Source organism: Melanerpes formicivorus, unplaced genomic scaffold (genome assembly GCF_026170545.1).
Source record: "Melanerpes formicivorus ecotype bairdi unplaced genomic scaffold, bMelFor1.0.p_v2 SCAF_47, whole genome shotgun sequence".
Classification (NCBI taxonomy): Eukaryota; Metazoa; Chordata; class Aves; order Piciformes; family Picidae; genus Melanerpes; species Melanerpes formicivorus.
In genome coordinates this window covers 5,428,739-5,443,075 of record NW_027142399.1, presented here as the reverse complement: position 1 = coordinate 5,443,075, position 14,337 = coordinate 5,428,739, and the positions used below count along the sequence as shown (strand labels likewise).

The 14,337-nt window shown below is 55.6% G+C and overlaps 1 protein-coding gene across 1 annotated transcript in view; it reads right to left on the bottom strand.

The window, feature by feature from the left end:
• The window catches only part of LOC137452016 (beta-galactosidase-1-like protein 2), a 58,533-nt gene that overhangs the window by 12,749 nt on the left and 31,447 nt on the right, over positions 1–14,337 (bottom strand). Inside the window, exons 10-16 of the mRNA XM_068160074.1 lie at position 12,991; positions 8,043–8,126; positions 6,162–6,299; positions 4,760–4,840; positions 3,484–3,590; positions 1,630–1,776; positions 14–85 (exon numbers count right to left, since the gene is read on the bottom strand). Of these exons, the coding sequence (XP_068016175.1) occupies positions 14–85; positions 1,630–1,776; positions 3,484–3,590; positions 4,760–4,840; positions 6,162–6,299; positions 8,043–8,126; position 12,991 (630 nt within the window). The remainder of the gene's footprint in view (positions 1–13; positions 86–1,629; positions 1,777–3,483; positions 3,591–4,759; positions 4,841–6,161; positions 6,300–8,042; positions 8,127–12,990; positions 12,992–14,337) is intronic.

Sequence of the window (14,337 nt, the reverse complement as noted above, 5' to 3'; positions counted from 1 at the left end):
TCCACTTACTTACCTGTCCTTCAGGAAGGGTGAGCTCCACTGTGTCGTAGTCCAGCTCACCAACATACATAGTGTTAACAAAGACCTGCAGAGGGGAGCACAAGAGGGGAGAGCAACTTCTCAGCAATTCTGCTATCATCTTCTCTTGCTCAGGGTCCTGTCAGGTCAGCAAAGATGTTGAGGTGCTGGAAGGTGTCCAGAGAAGGGCAAGGAGGGTGGGGAGGGGTTTGGAACACAGCCCTGTGAGGAGAGGCTGAGGGAGCTGGGGTTGCTTAGCCTGGAGAAGAGGAGGCTCAGGGGAGACCTTCTTGCTCTCTCCAACTCCCTGAAGGGAGGCTGTAGGCAGGTGGGGGTTGGACTCTTCTCCCAGGCAAGCAGCACCAGAACGAGAGGACACAGTCTCAAGCTGTGCCAGGGGAAGTTTAGGATGGAGGTGAGGAAGAAGTTCTTCCCAGCAAGAGAGATTGGCCATTGGGATGTGCTGCCCAGGGAGGTGGTGGAGTCTCCATCTTGGAGTGGTTTAGGAAGAGCCTGGATGAGGCACTTGGTGCCATGGTTTAGTTGATTAGATGGTGTTGGGTGAGAGGTTGGACTTGATGATCAAAAAGGTCTTTTCCAACCTGGTTAATTCTATTCTACTCTACTCTATTCTACTCTATTCATGGTGCCCCTGGGCACTGGTGAGGCCACACTTTGAATCTTGTGTTCAGCTTTGGGTTTCGTTGATTAGATGGTGTTGGGTGATAGGTTGGACTTACTGATCTCAAAGGTCTTTTCCAACCTGGTTAATTCTATTCTATTCTATTCTATTCTATTCTATTCTATTCTACTCTACTCTACTCTACTCTACTCTACTCTACTCTACTCTACTCTATTCTATTCCTAAAGTATTCAGAGAGGAAACTGCCTCTGAAACCAGAACTCAGCCCCTGCAGCTGTGTCACTGACTCAGACTAAGTGGGGAAAACCAAACTCCCAACATTTCTCAAGTCCTTCAGTACTCTGAGGTCTGTGGGGACAGGCTGGGACAATTGAGGTTGCTCAGCCTGGAGAAGAGAAGGCTCCAGGGAGCCATTGGAGCAGCCTTCCAGCACCTGAATGGAGCTCCAGGAGAGCTGGGGAGGGACTTTTCACAAAAGCTTGGAGTGCCAGGATGAGGGACAATGGATTAGAGCTGGAAGAAGGGATATTGAGACTGGAGCTGAGGAAGAAATTCCTTCCATTGAGGGTGGGGAGACACTGGAACAGGTTGCCCAGGGAGGTTGTGGATGTCCCCTCCCTGGTGATGTTCAAGGCCAGGCTGGATGAGGCCTTGAGCAAGCTGTGCTGGTGGGAGGTGTCCCTGCCCATGGCAGGGGGGGTGGAACTGGCTGATCTTTGAGCTCCCTTCCAACCCAACCCAACCCAACCCAACCCAACCCATTCTGTGCTTCTATCCACCTCTGAGTTTTAGCAGCCTGGGACCTCAGGCTGATTTCCAAAGGATGAGGCTTGGGGCTTAGCTGAGCACTGCAAGCAGGGAACCACCCTTCTAATCTAACCCTTTTTCAAGGCATTTCACATCCAGCTGCCCAGAGCCAAGCAGTTGCCCCTGCCTGAGGCCGGTGCCAGGGGGCCTCTGCTCCTCACCTGCGCTCGGTCGCGGACGTGGTGGTGCGAGTGCAGCTGTCCCCCGCCGAAGATGATGGTCTCATACAGCACATAGCCATAGGACTGCCCAATGCTCCTGTTCAGGGGCAGGTTCTCCATGTTAATGGGGAACTCTGACTTGATGGGCTGCACAGGAGAAGCACAGTTAGCAGCAGAAGTGGCCTCTCAGCACCATCAGGCCAGCCTGGAGGTGTTCAAGGCCAGGCTGGATGAGGCCTTGAGCAAGCTGGGCTGGTGGGAGGTGTCCCTGCTCATGGCAGGGGGGTGGAACGGGATGAGCTTCAAGGTCCCTTCCAACCCAACCCATCCTATGAATCTATGAATCAAGGCATGGGCTTCACTTCAAAAGATGGAAGTGGCATCTGCCCAGGGAGGTGGCGGAGTCCCTGTCCCTGGAGGTATCACAGTATAAATAAGATTGGAAGAGACCTCGAGGATCATTGAGTCCAACCTATCAACACAGACCCCATGACTAGACCATGGCACCAAGTGCCACATCCAATCCCCTCTTGAACACTTCCAGGGATGGGGACTCCACCACCTCCCTGGGCAGCACATCCCAATGATGAACGACTCGCTTGGTGAAGAACTTTCTCCTCACCTCGAGTCTAAACCTCCCCTGGCACAGCTTGAGACTGTGTCCTCTTGTTCTGGTGCTGCTTGCCTGGGAGAAGAGACCAACCCCCTCCCAGCTACATCCACCTTTCAGGTAGTTGTTGAGGGCAATGAGGTCTCCCCTGAGCCTCCTCTTCTCCAGGCTAAACAATCAAGAGGGGATCAAGAGGGGATTGGATGTGGCACTTGGTGCCATGGCTTAGTTAGTCAGGAGGTGTTGGGTGATAGGTTGGACTTGATGATCTCTGAGGTCTTTTCCAACCTTATTGATTCTATGATCTTCACCCAGAACCAGCACACAGACCCTCCCCTCAACAGCAGGCTTTGATACCAGAGCTCTCTGTCCCACATACTCCAGTTCCAGGTCCCTTCCAACCCAAACCATTCTATCAGTCTCTGAATCCACTCAAGACAGGGCTTCCACTCTGCCACAGGCTGCATTTTTACCCTGTGAGCCTCCAGAGCTCTCTTCCAACCTGAATTACCCTTAAGGCTCTGTGAAAGCTGCAGCAATGAAGACAAGGTACCAGAGAAGGGAGCCAAGGATGTGCCAAACTGGCATCCCAAGAGAACAGAAGTAAGAGAGAGAAGGTTGAAATTGGCCTTCTCTGCACATCCTTCACACAACATTCCCCAGCCTCATGCTCATGGGCTATCAACCCACAGCACTAATCACCTTTTCCAGCTAAGAGGTGGTGCCTTTTAGTGCTGAGGTGCATGACAATGGGGGCAGGCTGAGGGAGCTGAGGCTGATCAGCCTGGAGAAGAGAAGGCTCCAAGGAGACCTTAAAGCAGCTTTCCAGTACCTGAAGGGGGCTACAGGAGAGCTGGGGAGGGACTTTTGACAGGGGTTGGTAGTGCCAGGATGAGGAACAATGGCTTTGAGCTGGGAGAGGGGAGAACAGGAGAGCAGGGGAGGGACTTTTGCCAGGGGTTGGTAGTGCCAGGATGAGGAACAATGGCTTTGAGCTGGGAGAGGGGAGATTGAGACTGGAGATGAGGAAGAGAATGAGGGTGGGGAGACACTGGCACAGTTTGCCAAGGGAGGCTGTGAATGTTCCCTCCCTGGAGGTGTTCAAGGCCAGGTTAGATGAGGCCTTGAGCAAGCTGTGCTGGTGGGAGGTGTCCCTGCCCATGGCAGGGGGTTGGAGCTGGATGAGCTCTGAGGTCCCATCCAACCCAACCCATTCTATGAATCCATGAACCTGGTGGTAGTACCTGCAGAAGAGCTGGTAACACATCCCAGAGGGAGATGTACTGATGCATCAGGATTGCACCATAGGATGCCTTGCTCTCAATCATGGGAGGCAGAGGAAGAGGCTGGTCTGTGATGCAAAAAGAAGAAGAAGAAAGATGGAACCACTTCAGGCACAAAAAGCCAGCACAGATTTAAGGCCCCCGCTCCAGACCTCCCATGGTTATCACAGTATCACTCAGGGTTGGAAGGGACCACAAGGATCAGCCAGTTCCAACCCCCCTGCCATGGGCAGGGACACCCCACACTAGATCAGCCTGGCCACAGCCTCAGCCAGCCTGGCTGCAAACACCTCCAGGGCTGGGGCCTCAACCACCTCCCTGCACAACCCAGTCCAGGGCTTCACCACTCTCATGGGGAAGAACTTCCTCCTCCCCTCCAGCCTCAATCTCCCCACCTCCAGCTTCATTCCATTCCCCCTAGTCCTAGCACTGCCTGAGATCCTGAGCAGTCCCTCCCCAGCCTTCCTGGAGCCCCCTGCAGATCCTGGAAGGCCACAATGAGGTCACCTGGGAGCCTTCTCTTCTCCAGACTGAACAGCCCCAACTCCTTCAGTCTGTCCTCACAGCAGAGCAGCTCCAGCCCTCTGCTCATCCTCCTGGCCCTGCTCTGGACACCTTCCAGCACCTCCAGATCCCTCTTGCCATAGGGGCTCCAGAACTGGAGGCAGGACTCCAGGTGGGGTCTCCCCAGAGCTGAGCAGAGGGGGAGAATCACCTCCCTTGCCCTGCTGGCCACACTTCTCCTGCTGCAGCCCAGGCTCTGCTTGGCTTTCTGGGCTGCAAGTGCACACTGAGAGCTCCTGCTGAGCTTTTTGTCCACCAGCACCCCCAAGGCTCTCTCCTCAGGGCTGCTTTCCAGCCAGTCCCTGCCCAGCCTGCATTTGTGCCTGGGATTGCCTCCACCCAGCTGCAGGACCCTGCCCTTGGTCTTGTTGAACCTCCTGAGGTTGGCTTGTGCCCAGCTCTGCAGCCTGTCCAGCTCCCTCTGGATGGATCCCTTCCCTCCAGCTGTCTGCTGCCCCACACAGCTTGGTGTCATCAGCAACCCTGCTGAGACTGCACTCAGTGCCACTGTCCATGGCACCCACAGGGATGTTGAACAAGACATCCCTCCCATCTTTTGCAGAAAGCCCCAAGCAGAGCCAGAGAGGAGCAGCAGCAGAAGGGGCAGTTAAAGCAGGACTCAGCCTCAGGGCTGTGGGGGGCAGAGTGCTGTGGATCCTGGGTGGCTGCTCACCAATGATGGAGCTGAAGAGCTGTCGCAGCTTGAAGAATTTGGAGGTGTAGTCCCCAGCCTCTGTCAGCACAGCGTCGTAGTCTGGAAGGGAAGCACAGGGGCTTGAAAGCTGGCAGCAGCTCTGGGACAGCCCTCAGGGAGAAGGGAAAGGCCAAGGCACAGTGTCCTTGGCACTGCCTGTGTTATGGACACCTCTGCACTTGCACCAGGCTGAAGGCAGCTAGGGGCTGGAAATGGGAAGCACAAATGGAAGTCTCTCCTCAGAGCTGTGCGCAGAGTGCCCTGCAATGGGGGAGCTGGAGGTGGAACTTCCAAGTTCAGAGATTCATACAGTCACAGAATGGGTTGGGTTGGAAGGGACCTCAAAGCTCAGCCAGTTCCAACCCCCTGCCATGGGCAGGGACACCTCCCACCAGCACAGGCTGCTCAAGGCCTCATCCAGCCTGGCCTTGAACACCTCCAGGCAGGGGACAGCCACAGCCTCCCAGGGCAACCTGTGCCAGAGTCTCCCCAGCCTCACTCTCAACAATTTCTTCCTCATCTCCACTCTCAATCTCCTCTCCTCAAGCTTCCATTCATTCCCTCTCATCCCATCACTCCAAGCCCTTGTACAAAGTCCCTTCCCAGCTTTCTTGTAGCCCCCTTCAGGTACTGGCAGGCTGCTCTAAGGACTCCTTGGAACCTTCTTTTGCTTCAGGCTGCACAACTCCAACTGCCTCAGCCTGTCCCCACAGGGAAGGTGCTGCAGCCTCTGACCATCTTCGTGGCCTCACTGATTGAGAGATTGCATTGGGTTGGAAGGGACCCTCAGAGGTCATCATGTCCAACCCCCTGCACTGAGCAGGGACATCTGCAACTAGATCAGGATGCCCAGGGCCACATCCAGGCTGACCTGGAATGCCTCCAGGGATGGGGCCTGAACCACAGCTCAGGGCAGCCTGGGAGAAATTGGATTGGAATGGAATGGAATGGAATGGAATGGAATGGAATGGAATGGAATGGAATGGAATGGATTGGAGTGGAATGGAATGGAATAGACCAGGTTGGAAGAGACCTTTGAGATCATCAAGTCCAACCTCTCAGCCAACACCATCTAATCAACTAACCCATGGCACCAAGCACCCCATCCAGGCTCTTCCTAAACACCTCCAGTGATGGTGACTCCACCACCTCCCTGGGCAGCACATTCCAATGGGCAATCTCTCTCTCTATGAACAAGTTCTTCCTAACCTCCAGCCTAAATCTCCCCTGGCACAGCTTGAGACTGTGTCCTCTTGTTCTGGTGCTGGCTGCCTGGGAGAAGAGACCAAGCCCCACCTGGCTCCAACCTCCCTTCAGGGAGTTGGAGAGAGCTGCACCCTCACCCCCCAGGGCATGGAGAAGGCAGCAGAAGCAAACTCACCATAACTTGTGACATCTGCTTTGTACTCATCAGTCTGCAAAGCACCATTCATGAAGCCAAAGTTGGTGCCCCCATGAAACATGTAGAGATTGATGGATGCTCCTAGTTTGAGGATGCTTGCAACAGTATTCACCATTTCTGTGAAGGAAGAAGGGCAGTGCCAGGGAGGTCACAGAGCAGGAATCATAGAATCATGGAATCAATAAGGTTTGAAAAGACCTCAGAGATCATCAAGCCCAACCTGTCACCCAGCACCTCCTGACTACTAAACCATGGCTCCAAGTGCCACATCCAATCCCCTCCTGAACACCTCCAGGGATGGGGACTCCACCACCTCCCTGGGCAGCACATCCCAATGGCCAATTCCTCTTGCTGGGAAGAACTTTCTCCTCACCTCCAGCCTGAACCTCCCCTGGCACAGCTTGAGACTGTGTCCTCTTGTTCTGCTGCTGCCTGCCTGGCAGAAGAGACCACCCCCCAGCTGGCTCCAACCTCCCTTCAGGCAGTTGCAGAGAGCAAGAAGGTCTCCCCTGAGCCTCCTCTTCTGCAGGCTAAGCAACCCCAGCTCCCTCAGCCTCTCCTCACAGGGCTGTGCTCCAGACCCCTCCCCAGCCTCCTTGCCCTTCTCTGGACACCTTCAAGTCTCTCAATGTCCTTCCTAAACTGAGGAGCCCAGAACTGGGCCCAGGACTCAAGGTGTGGCCTCAGCAGTGCTGAGCACAGGGCAGAATGACCTCCCTGCTCCTGCTGGCCACACTGTTCCTGATGCAGGCCAGGATGCCCTTGGCCTTCTTGGCCACCTGGGCTAACACTCTTTCAAGGATTCCCAGTAGGCAGCAAAGTTCATAGACTCATAGAACTGTTTGGATTGGAAAAGCCTTCTAAGAGCATTGAGCCCAAGCATCAACCCAACAGCACCATGGCCATTAAAGCATGGCCCAAAGTGCCCTGGCCACAGGTTTCTTGAGCACCCCCAGGGATGGGGACTCTACCCCCTCATGTGTGGCTCTCTGCACACCCCAGGGAGTTCCTCTTGGAGGAACAAAGAGAAAAATGGTTATTTACTTTCAAAAAGAGCACTGCCAAAGAACCACAGAATGGCTTGGCTTGGAAGGAACCTCAGAGATCATCTACTCCAAACTCCCCACTGTGGGCAGGGACACCTCTCAACTAGCCCAGGTTGCTCAAGGCCTCATCCAGCCTGGCTTTGAACACCCCCAGGGAGAAGGCATCCACAACCTGCCTGGCCAGCCTACTCCAGAGTCTCACCACCCTCACATTTCTTCCTCAGCTCCAGTCTAACCCTGCTCTCTCTCAAACTATTCCCCCTTGTCCTGTCTTTAGACACCCTCATGAGAAATCCCTCTGCAGCCTTCCTGTAGGATCCCTTCAGGCAGCTCTAAGGTCTCCCTGGAGCCTTCTCTGCAGGCTGAACACCCCCAGCTCCCTCAGCCTGTCCTCCCAGCAGAGCTGCTCCAGCCCTTGGATCATCTTTGTGGCCTCTTCTGGACTCACTCCAACAGTTCCATGTCCTCCTTGTGGTGGGGACACCAGAACTGGAGGGGGAGGTCTCACAGCAGCAGAGTGAAGGGGCCAAATCACCTCTCTGGAGTGCAGCCTTTTTCCCCTGTGAGAGCTATTTCAGTTGACCATTGGCCTCCCTCTCCCTCCTGCACAGGCTGAACACCCCCAGCTCCCTCAGCCTGGCCTCAGAGCAGAGGTGGTGCAGAAAAGCCAGGCACAGGACCTGACCCTCAGCCATTCACAGAGCCTGGCACAAAGCAGAGGTGAGAGCAGGACAGCAGCTGGGTTGTATCTCCTTTTGCCCTGTCTGTCTAGCAATGAAGCCCAGTGTCCACCAGAGCAGGAGAAGGTGCTCACCATCTGCATCAAAGACGTAGTGAGGTCCTCCCCAGCTATCAAACCATCCAGTCCAATACTCCATCACCATCTTGGGCTGTTTTTCTGCAGCAAAGCACAAGCAGAGAGTTAAATGGAGACAAGGCAGGCCTAGTGCTCAGCCCCTGCTTTCCAGGGAGGCACTGTCCAAATGCAGTTTGGAGGCAGGTCTTACAGGAGCTTTTCCTTCTCAACTTGGCCTAAGAAGAAGTGGCTAAGGAGGAAGAAAGGAGCAAGGTGCTGCAAACCAACCATGCCCACAGCAGGCAAGCAAAGCAGAGAATTACTGTGTCCAGGTCTGGTCTCCAGGCTGGTGACACTTGGGTGTGATGGGTGACCACTAGATGGATAAGGAACTGGCTTGATGGCTGCACCCAAAGAGTGGCTGTCCATGGCTCCATGTCCCAGGGGAGGCCAGGGACAAGCAGAGTCCCTCAGGGATCAGCCCTGGGACCAGGCTTGTTCAACATCTCTGTGGGTGCCATGGGCAGTGGCACTGAGTGCAGCCTCAGCAGGGTTGCTGATGACACCAAGCTGTGTGGGGCAGCAGACAGCTGGAGGGAAGGGGAACCATCCAGAGGGAGCTGGACAGGCTGCAGAGCTGGGCACAAGCCAACCTCAGGAGGGTCAACAAGACCAAGGGCAGGGTCCTGCAGCTGGGTGCAGGCAATCCCAGCACAAATCCAGGCTGGGGCAGGGACTGGCTGCAAAGCAGACCCTGAGGAGAGAGCCTTGGGGGTGCTGGGGGAGGAGAAGCTCACCAGGAGCTCTCAGTCTGCACTTGCAGCCCAGAAAGCCAAGCAGAGCCTGGGCTGCAGCAGGAGAAGTGTGGCCAGCAGGGCAAGGGAGGTGATTCTCCCCCTCTGCTCAGCTCTGGGGAGACCCCACCTGGAGTCCTGCCTCCAGTTCTGGAGCCCTCTATGCAAGAGGGATCTGGAGGTGCTGGAAGGTGTTCCAGAGCAAGGCCAGGAGGATGAGCAGAGGGCTGGAGCTGCTCTGCTGTGAGGACAGACTGAAGGAGTTGGGGCTGTTCAGTCTGGAGAAGAGAAGGCTCCCAGGTGACCTCATTGTGGCCTTCCAGGATCTGCAGGGGGCTCCAAGAAGGCTGGGGAGGGACTGCTCAGGATCTCAGGCAGTGCTAGGACTAGGGGGAATGGAATGAAGCTGGAGGTGGGGAGATTGAGGCTGGAGGGGAGGAGGAAGTTCTTCCCCATGAGAGTGGTGAAGCCCTGGAATGGGTTGTGCAGGGAGGTGGTTGAGGCCCCCAGCCCTGGAGGTGTTTAAGGTCAGGCCTGGCTGAGGCTGTGGCCAGGCTGCTCTAGTGTGGGGTGTCCCTGCCCATGGCAGGGGGGTTTAGAACTAGCTGATCCTTGTGGTCCCTTCCAACCCTGACTGATACTGTGATACTATGACAGAGACCTGCTGGAGAGAGTCCAAGGGAGAGCCAGGAGGATGCTTAGGGGACTTGAGCATCTCCCTGTGCAGAGAGACTGAGAGCCCTGGGGCTGTTTAGTCTGGAGAGGATAAGACTGAGGGGATCTGATCAATGTCTATCAAATATCTGAGGGCTGGGGGGCAAGGGGAGGGGGCCAAGCTCTTTTGGGTGTGCTCAATAATAAGCCAAGGAACAACAGGGTCAAGCTTGAGCATAGAAGGTTCCACCTTCAACATGAGGAGGAACTTTACTGTGAGGGTGACAGAGCCCTGGAGCAAGGCTGCCCAGAGGGGTTGTGAAGTCTCCTCTGGAGCCTTTCCAGCCCCATCTGGATGTGTTCCTGTGTGCCCTGTGCTGGATTCTGTGCTCCTGCTCTGGCATGGGGGGGCTTGGACTGGAGGATCTCAGGAGGTCCCTCCCGACCTCTACCGCCCTGTGATCCTGCGACGCTCTGCTGGGCACGAAGCCACAGCCAGGTGACAGCACACAGTTGTGGGTGTGCTGCTGTTGTGGCAGAGCTGGAGCAGAGAGACAAACCAACTGTCAGTGTTTAGCTTCTGCTAGGCACAGCCATTTGTAAATGTCTGCTTAGCAGCCAGGCAGCTGCCAGCTGAGCTCTCGCAGGTGCAGCGCAGCCACTGCCTGCCAAGGTAGGAACAGCAGACACTGAGCAGCTTAATGCCTTTTTAATGCTGCATATGGTGCTGGCAGGAAGGAATTAGCCTTTGCAGGAATTAGGTCTTCATTAAAGAGGCTCTGCACACAGAGCAATTGCTTCCCATTTGTCACCACGGGCCAGCTCCCTCGGCTCCTGCAAGCGCTCTCCTCCCGGCCCCCACGGCAGGCACCCCATGGGGCAAGGTGTGCTCAGACCTGCCTGGCACTGGCTTCTCCTGCCTCAAGGCACTGTTGCCCTCTGGTTCAGGGCTTTACCTGATGCCACAGGAGCTGGCCAAGGTGAGGGGCATTAAAGGAATTCCTGTTTCCTTAGGGGAGAAGGACTGCAGGTGCCTGTAAGAACCTGATGGTCCCAGGTGGAGAGCAGCTGCTGGGTGCCATGGGTTAGTCCTGAGGTCTGTGGTGACAGGTTGGACTGGATGCTCTTTGAGGTCTCTTCCAACCTTGGTGATTCTGTGCAAGGGGTTGGGAGAGACCTCCAGAGATCATCCAGTCCAACCTCCCTGCCAGAGCAAGTCACACAGGAGCACATTGGGATTGTTTAGCCTGGAGAAGAGGAGGCTCAGGGGTGACCTCATTGCTCTCTACAGCTCCCTGAAGGGAGGTTGGAGCCAGCTGGGGGTTGATCTCTTCTCCCAGTAAACCAGCCCCAGAACAAGAGCACACAGTCTCAAGCTGTGCCAGGGGAGGTTTAGGCTGGAGGTGAGGAGAAAGTTCTTCCCAGAGAGAGTTGTTAGCCATTGGGATGTGCTGCCCAGGGAGGTGGTGGAGTCCCCATCCCTGGAGGTGTTCAAGAGGGGATTGGATGTGGCACTTGGAGCCATGGTTTAGTCATGAGGTCTGTGGTGACAGCTTGGACTTGGTGATCTTTGAGGTCTCTTCCAACCTTGGTGACACTGTGATACATCCAGCTGGGTCTTGAAAGGCTCCAGAGCAGGAGCCTCCACAGCCTCTCTGGGCAGCCTGCTCCAGACCTCCAGCAGCCTCACACCAGAGAAGTTTCTCCTCACTTCCTGGGTTCCAGCCCTTCTTCCCTGGGCACCACTGAAAAGAGCCTGGCACCTTCATCTTGACATCCATCCCTCAGATGTTTATGGACATTGATCAGATCCCTCTCAGCCTTCCCTTCTCCAGACTAAACAGCCCCAGGGCTCTCACTCTTTCTTCACAAGAGAGATGCTCCAGTCCCCTCATCATCCTCATAGCCTCTATTGGACTCTCTCCAGCAGCTCCCTGTCTCTCTTGAGCTGAGAAGTCCAGAACTGGACACAGTATTCCAGGTGTGGTCTCACCAGGGCAGAGCAGAGGAGGAGGAGAACCTCCCTAGCCCTGCTGGCCACACTCTTCCTGATGCACTCCAGGTTGCCATTTGCCCTCTTGGCCCCCAGGGCCCATTGCAGCCCCATGGAGCACTTGCTGCCCACCAGCACTGCAAGAGGATATATTCCATCAATCCATCTCCCAGCCAAAGACAGAGTTTGATCACCCTCAGGAATAAAAGCCCCTGAGAAGGAAGAGCTAATCTTTGATAATCCTTGCAGGCATGAGTGACAGCTGCCTGCCTTGTAATCAGGGAGTGTGGCACAGGAGGAGCTGCTTCTCTACAGCCATGCTGCATTTGTGTTCAGCTGGGGGTGGGGGAGGGGAGGGGGAGGGGAGGTGCCTCCTTCTGCTCATTTGCAGGGGTTGGGGGAAATTGTGTAAGGCCTGAAGGAGGCAAAAGCACAGGCAGCAGAGCCTCTGTAGCCTGTAGAGGGAAAGGAAAGAGCAGTGGGATTCAACATGCAGCACGGCAGCAGCGGGAAGGGAAGGGAAGGGAAGGGAAGGGAAGGGAAGGGAAGGGAAGGGAAGGGAAGGGGAAGGGAAGGGAAGGGAAGGGAAGGGAAGGGAAGGGAAGGGAAGGGAAGGGAAGGGAAGGGAAGGGAAGGGAAGGGAAGGGAAGGGAAGGGAAGGGAAGAGGAAGAGAAAGAGAAGAGAAGAGAAAAGAGAAGAGAAGAGAAGAGAAGAGAAGAGAAGAGAAGAGAAGAGAAGAGAAGAGAAGAGAAGAGAAGAGAAGAGAAGAGAAGAGAAGAGAAGAGAAGAGAAGAGAAGAGAAGAGAGAGAAGAGAAGAGAAGAGAAGAGAAGAGGAGACAAGACCAGGTTGGAAGAGACCTTCAAGATCATCAAGTCCAACCTATCACCCAACACCACCTAATCAACTAACCCATGGCACCAAGCACCCTGTCAAGTCTCCTCCTGAACACCTCCAGTGATGGGGACTCCACCACCTCCCTGGGCAGCACATCCCAATGGGCAATCCCTCTTCTCTGTGTAGAACTTCCTCCTGACCTCCAGCCTGAACCTCCCCTGGCACAGCCTGAGACTGTGTCCTCTTGTTCTGGTGCTGGCTGCCTGGGAGATAAGACCAACCTCCACCTGGCTACAACCTCCCTTCAGGTAGTTGTAGAGAGTGATAAGGTCACCCCTGAGCCTCCTCCTCTCCAGGCTAAGCAACCCCAGCTCCCTCAGCCTCTCCTCACAGGGCTGTGTTCCAAGCCCCTCACCAACTTTGTTGCCCTTCTCTGGACACCTTCCAGCAGCTCAACCTCCTTCCTAAACTGAGGAGCCCAGAACTGGACACAGGACTCAAGGGGTGGCCTAACCAGTGCAGTGTCCAGGGGCAGAATGACCTCCCTGCTCCTGCTGGCCACACTCTGCCTGATGCAGGCCAGGATGCCATTGGCCCTCTTGGCTGCCTGGGCACACTGCAGGCTCATGTTCAGCCTACCATCAACCAACACCCCCAGGTCCTTCTCTGCCTGGCTGCTCTCAGCCACTCTGCCCCCAGCCTGTAGCACTGCCTGGGGTTGCTGTGGCAAATGTGCAGCACCTGGCACTTGGATGTGTTCAATCTCCTGCCCTTGGCCTCTGCCCATCTGCCCAGCCTGGCCAGGTCCCTCTGCAGAGCCTCTCTGCCCTCCAGCAGATCAACTCCTGCCCCCAGCTTGCTGTCATCTGCACATTCACTGCTGATGGACTCAATGCCCTCATCCAGATCATCAATGAAGATGCTCCTTTATCAATGAAGAGCTCCTTTCAGAGGCCAGGGGAGGCGATCAGACAAGAATCGATCCCAGCCTGGAGCATCTGGCGGCTGTTCACACTCCTCCAGGCTGGCATTTGGAGCAAGCAGAGCAACAGGGAGAGAAAAGACCAAGGGATGCAAAGAGAGAGAGGGAATTTGTCACCAGAAAGCACAACTTGTTATTGCCTCACTGCTCCCTCCCTGCACCACCCAGGTGCTCTTCACTTCGAGTGCTCATTAGGCAGCTCCCTCGCCCTGATTCACAGCTCTGACAGCACAGGGGGTTCCAGGCACTGAAGTGCCACACTGGATCAATGCCTTTCTGCAGGCAGCGCTGCTGAGTGCCAGGGAGAAGGCAGGAAGAGCCTGGGACTGCTGTGGGGAAGGTGTTTCATGACATAGCTGAAATCCAAGCGCTCCCCTGCTCGGTTCTGCTGCAGGTCCTGGCAGCAACAGGACCAAATGCTCGGTGCAGTCACCACCCAGCACACCCTGAATGCAGCTTCACTTCTCTACACTGAATATGAGGCAGTGGAGATGACTGAAGCACCCTCTGCACCCTGAGAGAAGGTCAGAAGATCAGCACCCAGCACGCTCCTGAGGGCCTCCACAGCACCAGGGGGAAAGACCTGGGGGACAAGATGATTGAGCTTCAAGAGAGAGCTCTGAGGGTTGCAGAGTGGGATGAAACAGGGCTGAAACAACCTGATCTCCTTCCATGCCCAGGTGACTGCCTGGTGGATGTGGGGAGGCCTGTGAATGTGGTCTGCCTGGACCTCAGCAAGGCCTTTGACACCATCCCCCACAGCAAACTCCTGGCCAAGCTGTCAGCCCCTGGCTGGGACAGCAGCTCTCTGAGCTGGGTTAGGAAGTGGCTGGAGGCTGAGCCCAGAGAGTGGTGGTGAATGGTGCCACAGCCAGCTGGCAGCCAGGCACCAGTGGTGTGCCCCAGGGAGCAGTGCTGGGCCCTGTGCTCTTTATTGATGATCTGGATGAGGGCATTGAGTCCATCATCAGTGAATGTGCAGCTGACACCAAGCTGGGGGCAGGAGTTGATCTGCTGGAGGGTAGAGAGGCTCTGCAGAGGGACCTGGACAGG